The sequence below is a fragment of the Melanerpes formicivorus genome, unplaced genomic scaffold, assembly GCF_026170545.1.
Source record: "Melanerpes formicivorus ecotype bairdi unplaced genomic scaffold, bMelFor1.0.p_v2 SCAF_2, whole genome shotgun sequence".
NCBI classification, from domain to species: Eukaryota; Metazoa; Chordata; class Aves; order Piciformes; family Picidae; genus Melanerpes; species Melanerpes formicivorus.
Window position 1 is genome coordinate 23,371,211 of NW_027142354.1, and position 13,808 is coordinate 23,385,018.

General features: G+C 38.6%; 1 protein-coding gene across 1 annotated transcript in view; it reads right to left on the minus strand.

The window, feature by feature from the left end:
* Positions 1–13,808, minus strand: part of PDE10A (phosphodiesterase 10A) — a 196,329-nt gene that overhangs the window by 73,361 nt on the left and 109,160 nt on the right. The window contains exon 3 of the mRNA XM_068153032.1: positions 6,372–6,400. Within this exon, the coding sequence (XP_068009133.1) occupies positions 6,372–6,400 (29 nt within the window). The remainder of the gene's footprint in view (positions 1–6,371; positions 6,401–13,808) is intronic.

Sequence of the window (13,808 nt, forward strand, 5' to 3'; positions counted from 1 at the left end):
GAATCACCGAATCACCAAGGTTGGAAGAGACCTCAAAGATCATCAAGTCCAACTTTTCCAACATTCTTCCTCTCTCCCCAATAGCAGGATGAGAGATGGGCAAAATCTTGGCACATAGATGGTCCAGCTGACCCAAGCTGACCAAAGGTGTATTCCACACCATATGATGTCAACCCAGATGTAAAACCTAAGTGTAAGAAGGAAGTATCTGGGCATTCATTGATGGTGTCTGTTCCCCAGGGCAACCACTAAGTGTGTTGAAGCCTTGCTTCTTGGAGAGCAGCCAAGCATAGCTCTTGCTTCTGAACCCAGCCTCTGCTTTCGCTTTTCAACCTATTAAATTGCTCCTATCCTGACCCATGGGCTGCACTTTATTTTCCCTCTCCCCTGTCCATCTAAGAAGGGGAGCAATAGAGTGGCTTCAGTGGGCATCTAGCCCCACCCAGGGTCAAACCACCACAATATGGCACTTCAGGACAAGGTTTAATGGTCATGGCAGTGTTGGGTTGATGATCTTAGAAGTCTTTTCCAGCCTGAATGATTCTATGATTCTATCACACTTTTAATAATTGTGGGGCAATTATGTTATTTGCCCACATCATATGCAGGTTTTAAAACTGAAGTACCTTCTTGCCTCTTCTCTTTCCTTTTTCCCCCTCTAACCCTAAAGGGATGCACAGAGAAGACCATATCAATAACCAAATCCAGACCCTTGTAAGCAAAGGCAGGCTTGTAAGAGACAACTTGTTTAAAAAGTACCTATTCTAGCTATCACTACACCTTACCATAATGAGCATTCAGACATTGAATTTACAAAGAAAAAAGGCTGGATCTTGTATTACTATAGTCACCTACTTCTTTAAATGCAAGAAATCATTGTATTTTAGTTGCAGTAATGTTACTGCATTTCTGATGACCAATGGGCATAAAGGAAGAAATGCTTATAAAAAGAAAGCAAAAATATTTAATAAGTAATAACTAATTTAACTAATAATGGGCAATAGACACAAACTTTTTCAGGTCATTTTGATGTGTATGTAGGTTAGATGATGTACCTGTTTGATACATATGTGTATTTACATGTACCTTCTGTAGGTATGGCAATTATTTTGCATTGTTTAGCTGCACTGATGGCTAGTTCACATCTTGCAATGAAACTAATGTTTCTCCTTTTTGGGTGCATATGATTAAGAAATAACTGTGTCCTAATAACACTGAAAATATGTCTAAACTGGACATGTGAAGAACCAAAATATGCATCTGGACTTCATAAAAAACACCAAACCAACAAAAAAACAACAAAAACACAACAAATGAAAAAAAACCACCACCAACACCCTACAGAAAGGAATAAAACTGCTTGCTCGCTTCAAGGTGGAAATGCTGAGCCAAAGGACATCAAACCCTCAGACTGAAACATAAAGTTAGAGGGAATGTGGTTAGGAAGCTTATAGTACAACGCTGACTTTCAAAGAAGCTGTGAATCTGGAGAGGAAGCTCAGAAAAATCTCTCACCTCCAGAAAATCAGGAAAGGTAACCAGAGCTGGCAAGAGTAACCGGTTTTGTTTAAACTTGGTGATTAGTTTCAATGCTTGTATGTAGCCTCAGAGGAAACTGCTTCTGCACGCATTTGCCTGACATCTATTATTCTTGTTTTGAGTAGGGAAAACATGCGTCAGAAGCTGCTCAGTAAATAGGATTTAGCACTGCTGCACCATACACACAGGTATTTGTAAACTGCTGGTTCACACATCAAATGCTGTTCACAAAAGCAAAGGAGGGAAAATACGAGATGGCATAATGCAGGAGAGGCCCTATTATATCTAAAGATGAAGACCACTTTGTATGGAAAGGGTTCACTAATTTTCAAGGCACACATTTACAAGCCTGTTTTTGGAACTGATTTCTAAGCCTTGAAGATGGTGAACATCTTCCCTACGTGAAGCTTTTTGACAAATAGCCCCCATTTACCAGCAACCAATTCTAATCTTTCCCTCAGTTCCTTCTCTGTTACCAAACAGTAACACTGAAATAAATTACTTCACTAGTAATACGAAAAAGACATAATAAATAGTAAAGGCTTGGTTTACAAGAAAAGAATATTGGATTATATAGAAGTAACAATATAAACTGTTAATAACGATAAGGCTCATAAACTTCATAATTATCTCAATTATATCACCTCTCCCGATTATATAATAAAACAGCGTAAGTTTGATTTCAAGTTGACAAGGCTGAATACTGCTCCTCTTTTTAAAAAGCTTTTTATAAAATCAAATTCCTTCCTAATACTTCACTTGCAACCACTCTGAAGACAGCATGTACAAAATTAAAAATAAACCTCCTCATTTTCCTACCACTGTTGCTTTTTACTACCAAAGTATCCACAGGATTTTCTTTATAAAGAAATCAGCTTATACAAGCACCATGATAATGGGTGCAATGCCACTTGCATCACTTCTAAAGGCTAAATATATATGTTTGTTCTAGTTCCTCTAACTTTTTGATTTATTTGTCACAGTCTTCAGTTCTGGGACTGGGTGAAAACATGCAAATCCCATCTTTTGTAAAGAAATACTACAAAGAATGAGCTTGCTTTGACAATGTGTCACAAAACCCCAAACTTTTATTATCAGTTGGATGGTGAAGATACATGCAATTACTGCAACTTTGTACTGAAAACACACTTGCTAATTCTGTAACTGTCAGTGACATACTGTGCTGGGTGCTAGCTGCTGCCAAGGCAGCTGCCAAAAGCTCCAAGTCCAAAAAGGGGAAAAGAAAGGATTAAAGTATTATTCCTGTTTCCAAGAATAAAGTACTGTAAATGAGCTAGTCACTTGTTAGGTAATAATTTTCTGGTGTGTATATGGTAAACTTCTGCAAAGTCAATTGCTGTTGGCATCACCAGAGTTTACAAAGCAAAGGAACTTGCCAAAGGGCAGCTTCACTGAAGTCTTGTTTAAGTAAACATGGAATGGAAAGTCATTAAGCTAAATCAACAACAGCTAATTTCACTGTGATTGTATCAGGAACAGAAAATATTTTCTTTAAATTTCAGAATCAGGTACAAAAGAGCAGGTACGAAAGAGCACATTGTGATCATGGGAGCAGCATGCAGAACAAAATCCTGTCTATAGTTCATGTAGGAATGGGGTCATTTTTGCCAGCTGAAAAGAATAACATGTCTCCAATGCACAGTTTTCACTAGTACTATAAAAGAAATGTATCTTTAGTCTAGATATAAATGATACTGCTTCTTTTGTGGATAAAACAGCAAAAATGGAGTAAAAAATTCAGCTAAAGTTTTCTTCATCAAAACAGTACAGTAGCTGGAGTTATTTTGCAATCCCCTTGTCCAGAAAACCACTCTGTAGCTAGAATCAGTAGGATCAGCCAGCATACATCTGTGCAATCAGTAAGCAGAAGAAATTCAGCATTTCCAAGGATGTTCCCAATACAACATCACATGAAAAGGAGATTCTGTCCCCAGTTACATATATTTCCTAAATACTGGAATCTGGCATGTAGAAAAAAGGTCACAGGTTCACTGTTTGGTCATAGATGCTCATGAGGTATCTTGTAATCAGAGTTGCCTTTATGCCAAAAACAGTATACAGAATTTGTGAAATTGTCCTTTTTTTCTCTCCTCCCACTCTCCCCGCACCCCCCTTCTCCCCCCCCCCTTTACCCTCCCCCCCCACTGCCCATCTTTCAGCTACTATGTCAGGTCTTTCTGAACACCAAAATGTTGATGAATTTGCCATTAGTAGACCAGATTTTAAAATAACAAACTCTGAAAAGCTCCTTTTCAGTACAATTCCCAATTTTTAAAATATGTGGAAGGTTTCTCCTACTCTCATTTCAAAAACATGCAATTTAATACTCATAGCTACTTTATTTTCATTCTTCTGCTAAGCTGCTAAGAACGCAAAAGATGCAAAATGCAGTTCAGGTGCAACAGGAGTTTTCAGAACTTCTTCAATATTCAAAGACTGAAACTTCAATACAAATAGTTTAAAATACTGAAATTTCCTTCTAATAACTCAAGAATAAAAAGATTTTTAAAAATTTGGATGCCACTCATCCCACTGCATTTCGCTGACTGAAAAAAAACAACACAAAAGGGCAAATGAATGACAGTTCGGTATTCAGAGGCCCTAAAACAATCTTACAAACTTGCACGTATATAAAGAAAAAAAAAAGTGAGGCTTTTTGGGAGGGAAGGGGTTAAATAAATTTAACTACAACTATCCTACCCCAATCTAATTCTGTTGAAAAGGAGTTTATTGAAGCAACTGATGTCACAGCATATGACTATGAATGTTTAAATGTTTTCACTCTACCCAGGATTGAAAGATGGAAAAAAATTAATCCTGTGACAAAAATCCATCTTTTTTTTAGCAAATTTCTATATTGTCTCCTTACTAATATAGTGTTTTAAAACAGTTGTTGATTAAATTCTGCAATAAAATTGCACTACTTGATGACTTCAAAGCTCATCATTCTTCAGTCGGCATAAACATGTCTTTTTGACTGAAAAAACATTATCCACGTATAGAACTTTCCCAATTTAAATACTAATTTACATTCAGTTTTTAATTAAACTGACATCTGTTTGAGCTACTGCTGAAGAAAAGAGGATGCATTACAATGATCTAAATTATAATATATGGCATTATTCAAGAAAGCTATAACAAATATTTAGTACATTTGCAGTATTGTGCAGTACTGATTGCCCTCAAGTAACTCAAATATTGCACATTAAAAAAAAGAGGAAAAAAAGTAATGTAACATGGTATACACAGCAAGTACACAATGACTGATAGCTAAAAGAACTAAGGGAGAATATCTTAAGAACATCTTTAGTATCATCTGCACTCCCTGATTCCAGGACTCGAAGGTGACAGCCCAGCCATCTTCTGGAAAACTCTGAGTCACTAGGTATATGAAAGGGCTGAGACAGCTGGGACCAGCATGTGTGAGACTCAGAGGGGGTGATTGGCAGGGCAGATTCAAGAGGCATCAGGGTTCCAGAGCTTGGTTTTTTTGCATTGAAGGACTCAAACGTGGTAACCTAGATTATTTTGTTACTTCATTTTACAGAGTATTAGTTTAGGTAAAATGTGAATCTATTTACCAAATGAATGAAATTTTTGGGCAGATGTTTAATTATTTTGAAATCAAAACAATATAAACAGATACACTGATAACAATAATCTGCAGTTTCACCAATAGGTATTTACTCAACTGCCATAATTGTTGAACAGTAAGGAGTGACCAAAAAGCATGGTATAATTTAATTACTAAATCATTCATTTTCACCTACATTCCATATACATGTGTAGCACATCACATATATTGAGACCTTCTGCTTGAAAACAATAATTTTAGACATCACATAATCTTTCGTGTAATCTCACAAGAGGTGAACTTCAGTTCTTCCTTACACCAACCACCTGCTCTCAGGGCTACCAGAGGTTTCCACCACTAGCATTTTCTCACTCCTTCTATACCCTAATGTGTTCCATATGACTTCTACTGAGAGTAAGACCACTTAAGACAGCTATTACAGTGTTTCAACCAGCCTTATTTTTAATATGTCTGACACTACTGAGTTTCTTCTGAAAATATTAAATTGTCTATGCAAGATAGTCGAGAAAAGGAATAATACAGGGATGTGATTCCAGTTCAGGAAGCTGTAAGTGGCTCCCTCCTCTGCATGAAATAACATTTGGGTGCTTCAGGCTGAATGGACGTATCTGTGAACAACAGTGTCCTGTACTACTGTTTTCCATTCGCTGCAAAGGCTGTAGTTTCTAACAGATCCCCATAACTATTCTCCAAGACAGAGAGCCAATGACATGTGAGGCTAGAGTCAGGAATTTATTCATGCGTATGTTTATCTTAAAGATTTTACATTACATTTCATGCAGTACACTACAAAATATTTCAAATTAAAGACTTTAGCTCATCTGTACCCACAACACATCTCAAAAGGAATTATTAGATAGGGTATATTCTTTCTTTTCTTTCCTCTTACACTTTTGAGGCAGTAGCGCTGATTAACTAGTCTTGCTGCTGTGCCCATGATTTTCTGTGAATTATCTTTTTAAATCTCGATCAGGAAAGTAGAAATATAGGAAATCCAAATTTGTTAATGTAAACTTTCTGCCAATCAAATGTTCTTGATACTTATTTCCCTTATTAACTGTTCTCTTGTCAGTTTGCATTTCCCCCCACCCCCCTCTCTGGAGATCCACTATGTCTAGGGAAGAGAGTCAGATCTTAGCCAGAGATTGCACAAAAATCATCTCAAGTGAACAGTGGGTCTCAGAGACTCAATTCTTTTTTAGAGAGCAGCACTTACCCTGCTGACTTCTTTAGGAGTGGGTTCATCTAAGAGGAAACAAAACAAACAATTAGAATGAATGAAGAATGTGACACCAGACCGTTGCACAACATTCAATAAAATGTCCTGAATTATTAAGAATACAAAATCTCCTACCTACATTTCATAAATCAGTTGACAGACTAACTAAACCATTAAGTCCTATATCAATTACATTTATATTCCAATTCAGTAAGACGACTATCAGTATGGCATAGTCTGAGAAATAAAAGCCTTGCTACAAAATACATCACCAGCATCCTATATATACAAGCAGTGAGCAGACTTAGACATTCAGTTCTGAAGATCAAAGAACCTCATCCTATTTTCTTTGGATGTCAAAAAAAACACCTTGTGACCTTAAGACTAACAGAATATCAGTGATGTGATCTAGCAAAATACATTAAAAGAAAATACATTACAAGGTGTACATGTATTTATGTGAATTTTGTTCTTTCAAATGCAAGCAGGCATGCATGTATTTTTTGTAATTCAACACAAGTACAAAAAAGATTGAGTCATATCTCTGAACATAAAGGGAAAGCAGCTATACAGAAAGAACACATCTACCAAAGGAAATGTTTCCAAAGTCCAGTTTGATCACATCAAAAGTAGCTTTAACACATCCTTAAAAAGCTCCAGTTGGTTACCTGTTTCTGAAAACACAAAGGGAACTATTTATAACATTTTATTTGATAATAGGAATAAAATTACTGTGTTTTGGAAATTAATGTTGTCACCAAAACTTTTTGGAAGATTGATGACCCAATTTCCAATGCAAGAAGTCTCAATAATTGTACCAATTTCAAAATTGGCTGATACCAATATTTCTAATATTTCATATTTTTGAGTGAATATTAGTCTTCTCTTCCCCTCAGTTAAATGATATACCAGTAACTTGCACATGCAGAACAGAGAGATAAACTTAGTTGATCTATTTAAGGTATTTCTGTTGTTTGCAATGCTATGCAAAGACATAGCTGGCAATGCTCAGTGATCACAGAATCATCCTTGACTAGAAAAAAATACATAAAAGTTACAAGAACTACCAAAGTTAGACTTTAATTCTATCTCCCCTATTACCTTATCTTTCACGGTGAGCAACAGAAGACATGAATGACAGAAAACACCCCTGCCCATGGCACGGAGGTTGGAGTAGATGACCTCTAAGATCCCTTCCAACCTATGCCATTCTATGATTCTATGAAAACCAAGTCATAACAGATATAATGATGGAGTATACTCTTGGCCTTCAGTAACCAATAAATTAAACATTTCTTGAATCAGTAGTGGTATTTTTCTTTTAAAAGACTAGCATGTGGGTTTCTTCCTCATACTTCAGTGGGGTAGGAGGGCTGTTAGATTTTGGTTTATAAACCTCAGCCATCATCCTTTAGGATTCACAATATTCTCTGAGTTCCATTTTTAAAGACATATTGTAAGAAAATTTATTTTATTTTGGATCTGTACAGTATGAATTTAATCTGATTACACCTGTGGCATCCTGTGACCTGTGATTCTACAGATCTCTCAAACAAGACTTTCTTTGCTTCACACCCCATCAAAGCCTGGTCTGCCTTGCTGCAAGCCATTCTGCACTGCTGGTTGCCCACACCACTCCTGCCAACTCTTATCTGTCTGCATCCTTCCAGGATGGGAAATCCAGAACCACAGGCAATACTGTAGCTCAGTAAAACACAACATGGACTTGCAGAATGGCATAGGAATGATTTAGGAGTCTGCTTTCTGTTTGCAAGGAGTAACTCATGTTAGCTGTTTTGTGACGGTTGCTAAATACCAAGATAACATTTTAAAACACTCACGCTTTGTAAGACCAGTATCTTTCTCCAGGGCAGGAACAATTAAGAGCCCACTACTGTACATGTAAAATTAGAAACTTTTTCTCCCCATGGAAAGAAGGCAGCATTTACCAATATAAACCTCTTTTCATACCTTGAAAAAAACCCTATCTTATTTTTCAAATTACCTCCAACCCTGCATCCTCATACCCAAACCATGTATTTATATGCTGAAAACCATGAGAACAAAATCAATTTACTGTAACATACCTATTAGAAATTACTACCATCACGATCTTGTGGATTTCACACCACTGCAAGACACAATCACCACTGCAGCTTCCAATAATAGTAAGAGAACAGATTAAATGCACCAAATCTAAACCTCAGTACACAGTATAAAAGTCTACATAATCTCTATTCTAATACAGATTCCGGTAAAAATAAATTCAGTACTCCAATATCAGAAAGAGTAATTAATGACAATATTCTTGAAGATCCTTCACAATGGAATGCCATCAAGCCAACATGAAATTTCTGACACATATATAACGCTGTGGGTTTAATTTTTATAACGTGAACTACATAGGTGATACTCCTGCCCTGTGACTAATTGCTAACTACTTCCTTTATAGGAAAAGAATCATTCTTTTATTAAGAAGCTGTAACACATGAAGCCCCCATCCAGGTCTGGGTCCATTTCGCTGGATACAGGACATGGAAATGGACAGACAGTCATTACATCACAGAACTTTTGATTTCTTTCTGTGAGGAGGTTAAAAAACATACGCTAACAGATCAGGAAGTAAAAAAATATTTTATGCAACAAAGATAACATTTATCACACAATTATTAGAGACAATACTTTTTCAGAATAAAGAAGAATAAATCAACATGTCATTTCTTCAGGAGAAAGATTTTAAAAGTATTTGAGAAGTTTGGAATTAGAACTCCATGGACAAAGTTTGTAATTCAATAATTCTAAACTGATAGAAAAAATGGAAGATATTTTTAGGGGATGGAAGAATGCAAAGAATGAAATAAAAACATAGCATCAAATACTTTTTTAATAGATCTAGATACAAGTTAAATTACTACATAATGAGGTAGAAGATAATTTTCTTATTAAAAGAAACAAATGGCCTAACAAGAGGCTGTTTTCCCCCAAGAATAAAGGAAGAAAAGTGACCTCATGAACCTCAAGTGAATCAAATTGCTTTTTTGAAGATGCAGTCTTTAAGGCCCAAGTATATGCAAACTAATAGCATGCACATAGACCTCAGTGCAAGTAACAGTTTGCTGTGGTTTTATCCATAGCACAGAGTACCATTCTTCCTTTACAACTTTGTTTCTATAATCCAAACAAAGGGAAAATCATTGGAACAGCAGCTTTTCCCACAACTTACTGCGACAGCCAAAACACAGGCTGGATTGATGGGCTGAGGCTAACTGTATGAGATTCACTGAGGCCAAGTTCTGGGTCCTGCACTTGGGTTACAACAACCCCATGAATGCTCCAAGCATGGGCTGTCTGGAAAAGCTGCTCAGCAAAGACCTATGCACGTTGATGAGCACCCGGCTGAACATCAACCAGCATGTGCCCCGGTAGCCAAGAAGGCCAACAGGATCCTAGCCTCCATCAGCAATAGTGTGACCAGCAGGGCCAGGGAAGTGATTGTTTCCCTATGCTCTGCACTGGTGAGGCCACACCCTGAAGAGTGGGATCAGTTTCAAGCCCCTCACTACAAGAAAAATATTGAGTTCCTGGAGCCTGTCCAGAGAAGGACAATGAAGCTGGTGAAAGATCTGCAGAACACGTCTTATGAGGAGAAGTTGAGATAACTGAAGTTGTTTAATCTGGAGAAAAGAAGCTTAGGGAAGACCATATTGCTTTCTTCAACTACATGGGAGGATGTTGTAGCAAGGTGGGCATCTCCCAAGTAATAGAACATGAGGAAATAGCCTCAAGTTGTGCCAGAGGAGGTTTAGATTGGACATTAGGAAAAACTTCTTCACTGAAAGAGTTGTCAAGCACTGAAGCAGGCTGTCCAGGGAAGCATTTGAGTCACCATCTCCAGAGGTATTTAAAAAGGTATAGATGTGGTGCTGAGGCACATAGTTTAGTGGTGGACTTGGCAGTGATAGATTTTAGGTTGGATGCAACGATCTTGGCAGACTTTTCCAAGTGAAGATTTTATGATTCTAGTATCATGGCTGGATAAAGGAAAGTGCTATCTTAGTGTCTGAGCTGAGGGTAATAAACACCTCGGGAGAAGGCACATGTTTGTGAAAGAGATCATACAAATGCTCCAGAAACTTTTCAGTTGGAGTTCACTTTTTCTTTAGACATAACGTACAATCAATTGTGATACATGAGTAAGTACAATCCCCCCAATCCCCTTTGTTTGCAGTATTGTCATTCACACAACTAGGAGAATTGTATTGTATTGTATTTTTTTAATACCTGACATGATTAACACAGAGCACTACAAGAAAGATATATGATTTAGTTCTGAATCTCTGAATATGGCAAAATTGTTAACAGTTTCAGAACTAAGGTGTTACAGTTTGAGCTGGGTGCCCCCCTGCAATGTTTACTTCCTGTGTCCAGAAGTCCAGCCCAGAGGGGTGGACACAGGAAATTATGTAGTATTTCATACCACAATCCTTTGCACCACTATAAGATGCAGTGCGGAGTCTAGCACGTTCTCTTTTCTTCCTCCTCCGTCAGCCGGTAACTGGAGGAGATGTCTCCTGGCTTTGGGCCTGGCTAGGCCCAAGGCCACGGGGGGATGGGCAGTCTCAGATCTGGCCAGCTGAGACTAGCCTAGCAGTGGGAGGGGGAAGAAGGAGCCCTGAGGGTCTCGGGTGTACCCTCAGGTAGGGATGGGATCTCTCTGGGTCTGTTTTGGGAATTTTTTTTTTTCTTGTCACTGTGCTTTTGCTTTTCTGTAAAAGTTCACTGCTTTCTATTTAAACTTTCCATCACTTTTGCAATCCGTTTGTCTGAGTGTTTATTGTTGCCAGGGGTGGGGAAGGGGGCTGCCTCAACCCAGCACATTCTTGGTAGCAGAGGATGGTTCAGGTGGGCAGAGGGTTTGCCCCCAATCCCTTTACATAAGGTGATAAACTCTTGAAAATACATAGAATCATAGAATTGTTAGGGTTGGAATGGATCACAAGGATCATCTAGTTCCAACCCCCCTGCCATGGGCAGGGACACCTCACAACTAGATCAGGTTGCCCAGCGCCACATCCAGCCTGGCCTTAAAAACCTCCAGGGATAGGGCTTACACCACCTCCCTGGGCAACCTGTTCCAGTGTCTCACCACCCTCATGGTGAAGAACTTCTTCCTAACATCCAGTCTGAATCTACTCACTTCTAGCTTTGCCCCATTCCCCCTAGTCCTATCACTACCTGACACCCTAAAATGTTCCTCCCCAGCTTTCTGGTAGGCCTTCTTAAGATACTGAAAGGTCGGTCTCCTTGGAGCCTTCTCTTCTCCAGACTGAACAGTCCCAACTCTCTCAGTCTGTCCTCACAGGAGAGGCGCTCCAGCCCTTATGGCCCTTCTCTGGACATGTTCCAGCATGTCCTGATCCTTCCTGTAATAGGGGCTTCAGAACTGGACATAGTACTCCAGGTGGGGTCTCACCAGTGCAGAATAGAGGGGGAGAATCACATCCCTCAACCTGCTGGCTATGTAGGTCCAGGTAAATGAAGTCAGTTGCTCAGCCTTCATCTATTAATGCTGTGACCTTGTCATAGAGGGCCACCAGGTTTGTCAGGCAGGATTTGCCCTTGGTTCTGATTGTGCCCAATCACCTCATTATTCTTTTGCTTCAGCAGTGCCTCCAGGGGATCTGCTCCATGATCTTACCAGACACAGAAGTGAGACTGACTGGCCTATAGTTCCCTGCATCATCCCTCTTTCCCTTCTTGAAAATGGGAGTTATGTTTCCCCTATTCCACTCAGTGGGGACTTCCCCGGACTGCCATGACCTTTGGAACATGATGGAGAGTGGCCTAGCAACATCATCCACCAGTTCACTCAGCACCTGTGGGTATTTCCCATTGGGTCCCACGGACTTGAACACTTCAGGTTCTTCAGATGGTCATGAACCTGATCTTCACATCACTATAAACATATACATTACCTTGGCTGCACTCAACTGAGGGTGTTGCAAGCTGTATTTTTGACACCATGATATTCAACTTGGCGTGATGCAGTAAGGCAGGTATTCAGGAGCAATGTGATGTGAGAAGCTCAGGAGAGCACTCTAACCAACCAAGAGGTAATTTTGTCTTCCAGAAGCAGCAGTTATGCATCAGTAGTCTATCAGAATACCCTAGCTGAGTTGATGTTATAAATCCCAATTTTCTGTTAATTTGAGCATAAACATGCACTGATACTGCAACTGGAAAAACAGGAAACTGTGGGGAGCTATAGTTCAAAGGCTTTCCTGTCTCCATACACTAAGTTTGCTGACCAAACCCCTTGCACCAGCAATAATGTTGTTCGACCCCACAGTGAGCTGGTTCAGCCCACTAAATCCACAGAAAATGTTTCACTTTCTAAACTTCCAAAAGCAGGTAACAACCCTAGATCACAAGAAAAAAGTTACACTCAGTTTTATTTTGACAGCTTTGAAAACACTATGATTTTAAAAGCTCTCCTCAGAGGTTAGTGACATCAGGAGGCAGCATGGAAGACTGAGAAGAGAGTTCCATAATAAAATTTTACTTTTAAGAACTAAATTACAATTTAGCAGACTTTAATACCTCAGACTTACTACCTGTACATTTTCAAATAACAAATGCACAGCACACTACATATAGGTGTAGAAATTGATATGGTAATTAAAGACAATATTATCTGGGAACGCTTCCATATTAAACCACAACAAGCAAGATAGGAGAAAGCAGAAACCAAGAAAGGGGACAAACAGAAAGCAAACTCCACAGAAGGTTTTGGACTTGACACAGTAGAAATGAGGCCAGGTTTGCCATTTGGCACAACATACATTAGACCAGGTTTAGTTTGGTTTGAGGTTTTCCTTTTAAGGGTGTGTTACATTGTGTACTAGTTAATTTAATAGGATAAATTTACATTTTGTTTTGTACATTAAAAAAAAAAAAATCTAATTTCATGCTTGTATTTCTACTCTTTTTTTAATGGACTAGATGACCTCTACAGGTCCCTTCCAACCCAGTGCACTCTGACTCTACAAAGAGCCAAAAGTGAATGATTTTCTGACAACTCCAAGATGCTAAGGTAGCCAACAAGGACAACTTCAATGCAAAGCAAGCTTACATCATCTCAGATACTATATTCTGATGTATTTAATAATTCTAGTGCTTAATTAGTTTCATCACAGGAATTCTTTCAAAGAAATAATATTGTACTTGCTCCCTTTCTTATGCTGCTGTTTGTTCTGTGCAGTTAAGTACTACTGCTGGTCCACCACTGTTGATGACAGCAAACAAATGCTTAGGCGTAATTCTCTTTATGAGATCCCAAATAGCTGTACAGTCACATTTTCCCAAGGAATGTTTTCCCACACAGCAGATGTCAGACTGACCTAATAATTTCTCTTTTCAAAATTCTCTTTAGGC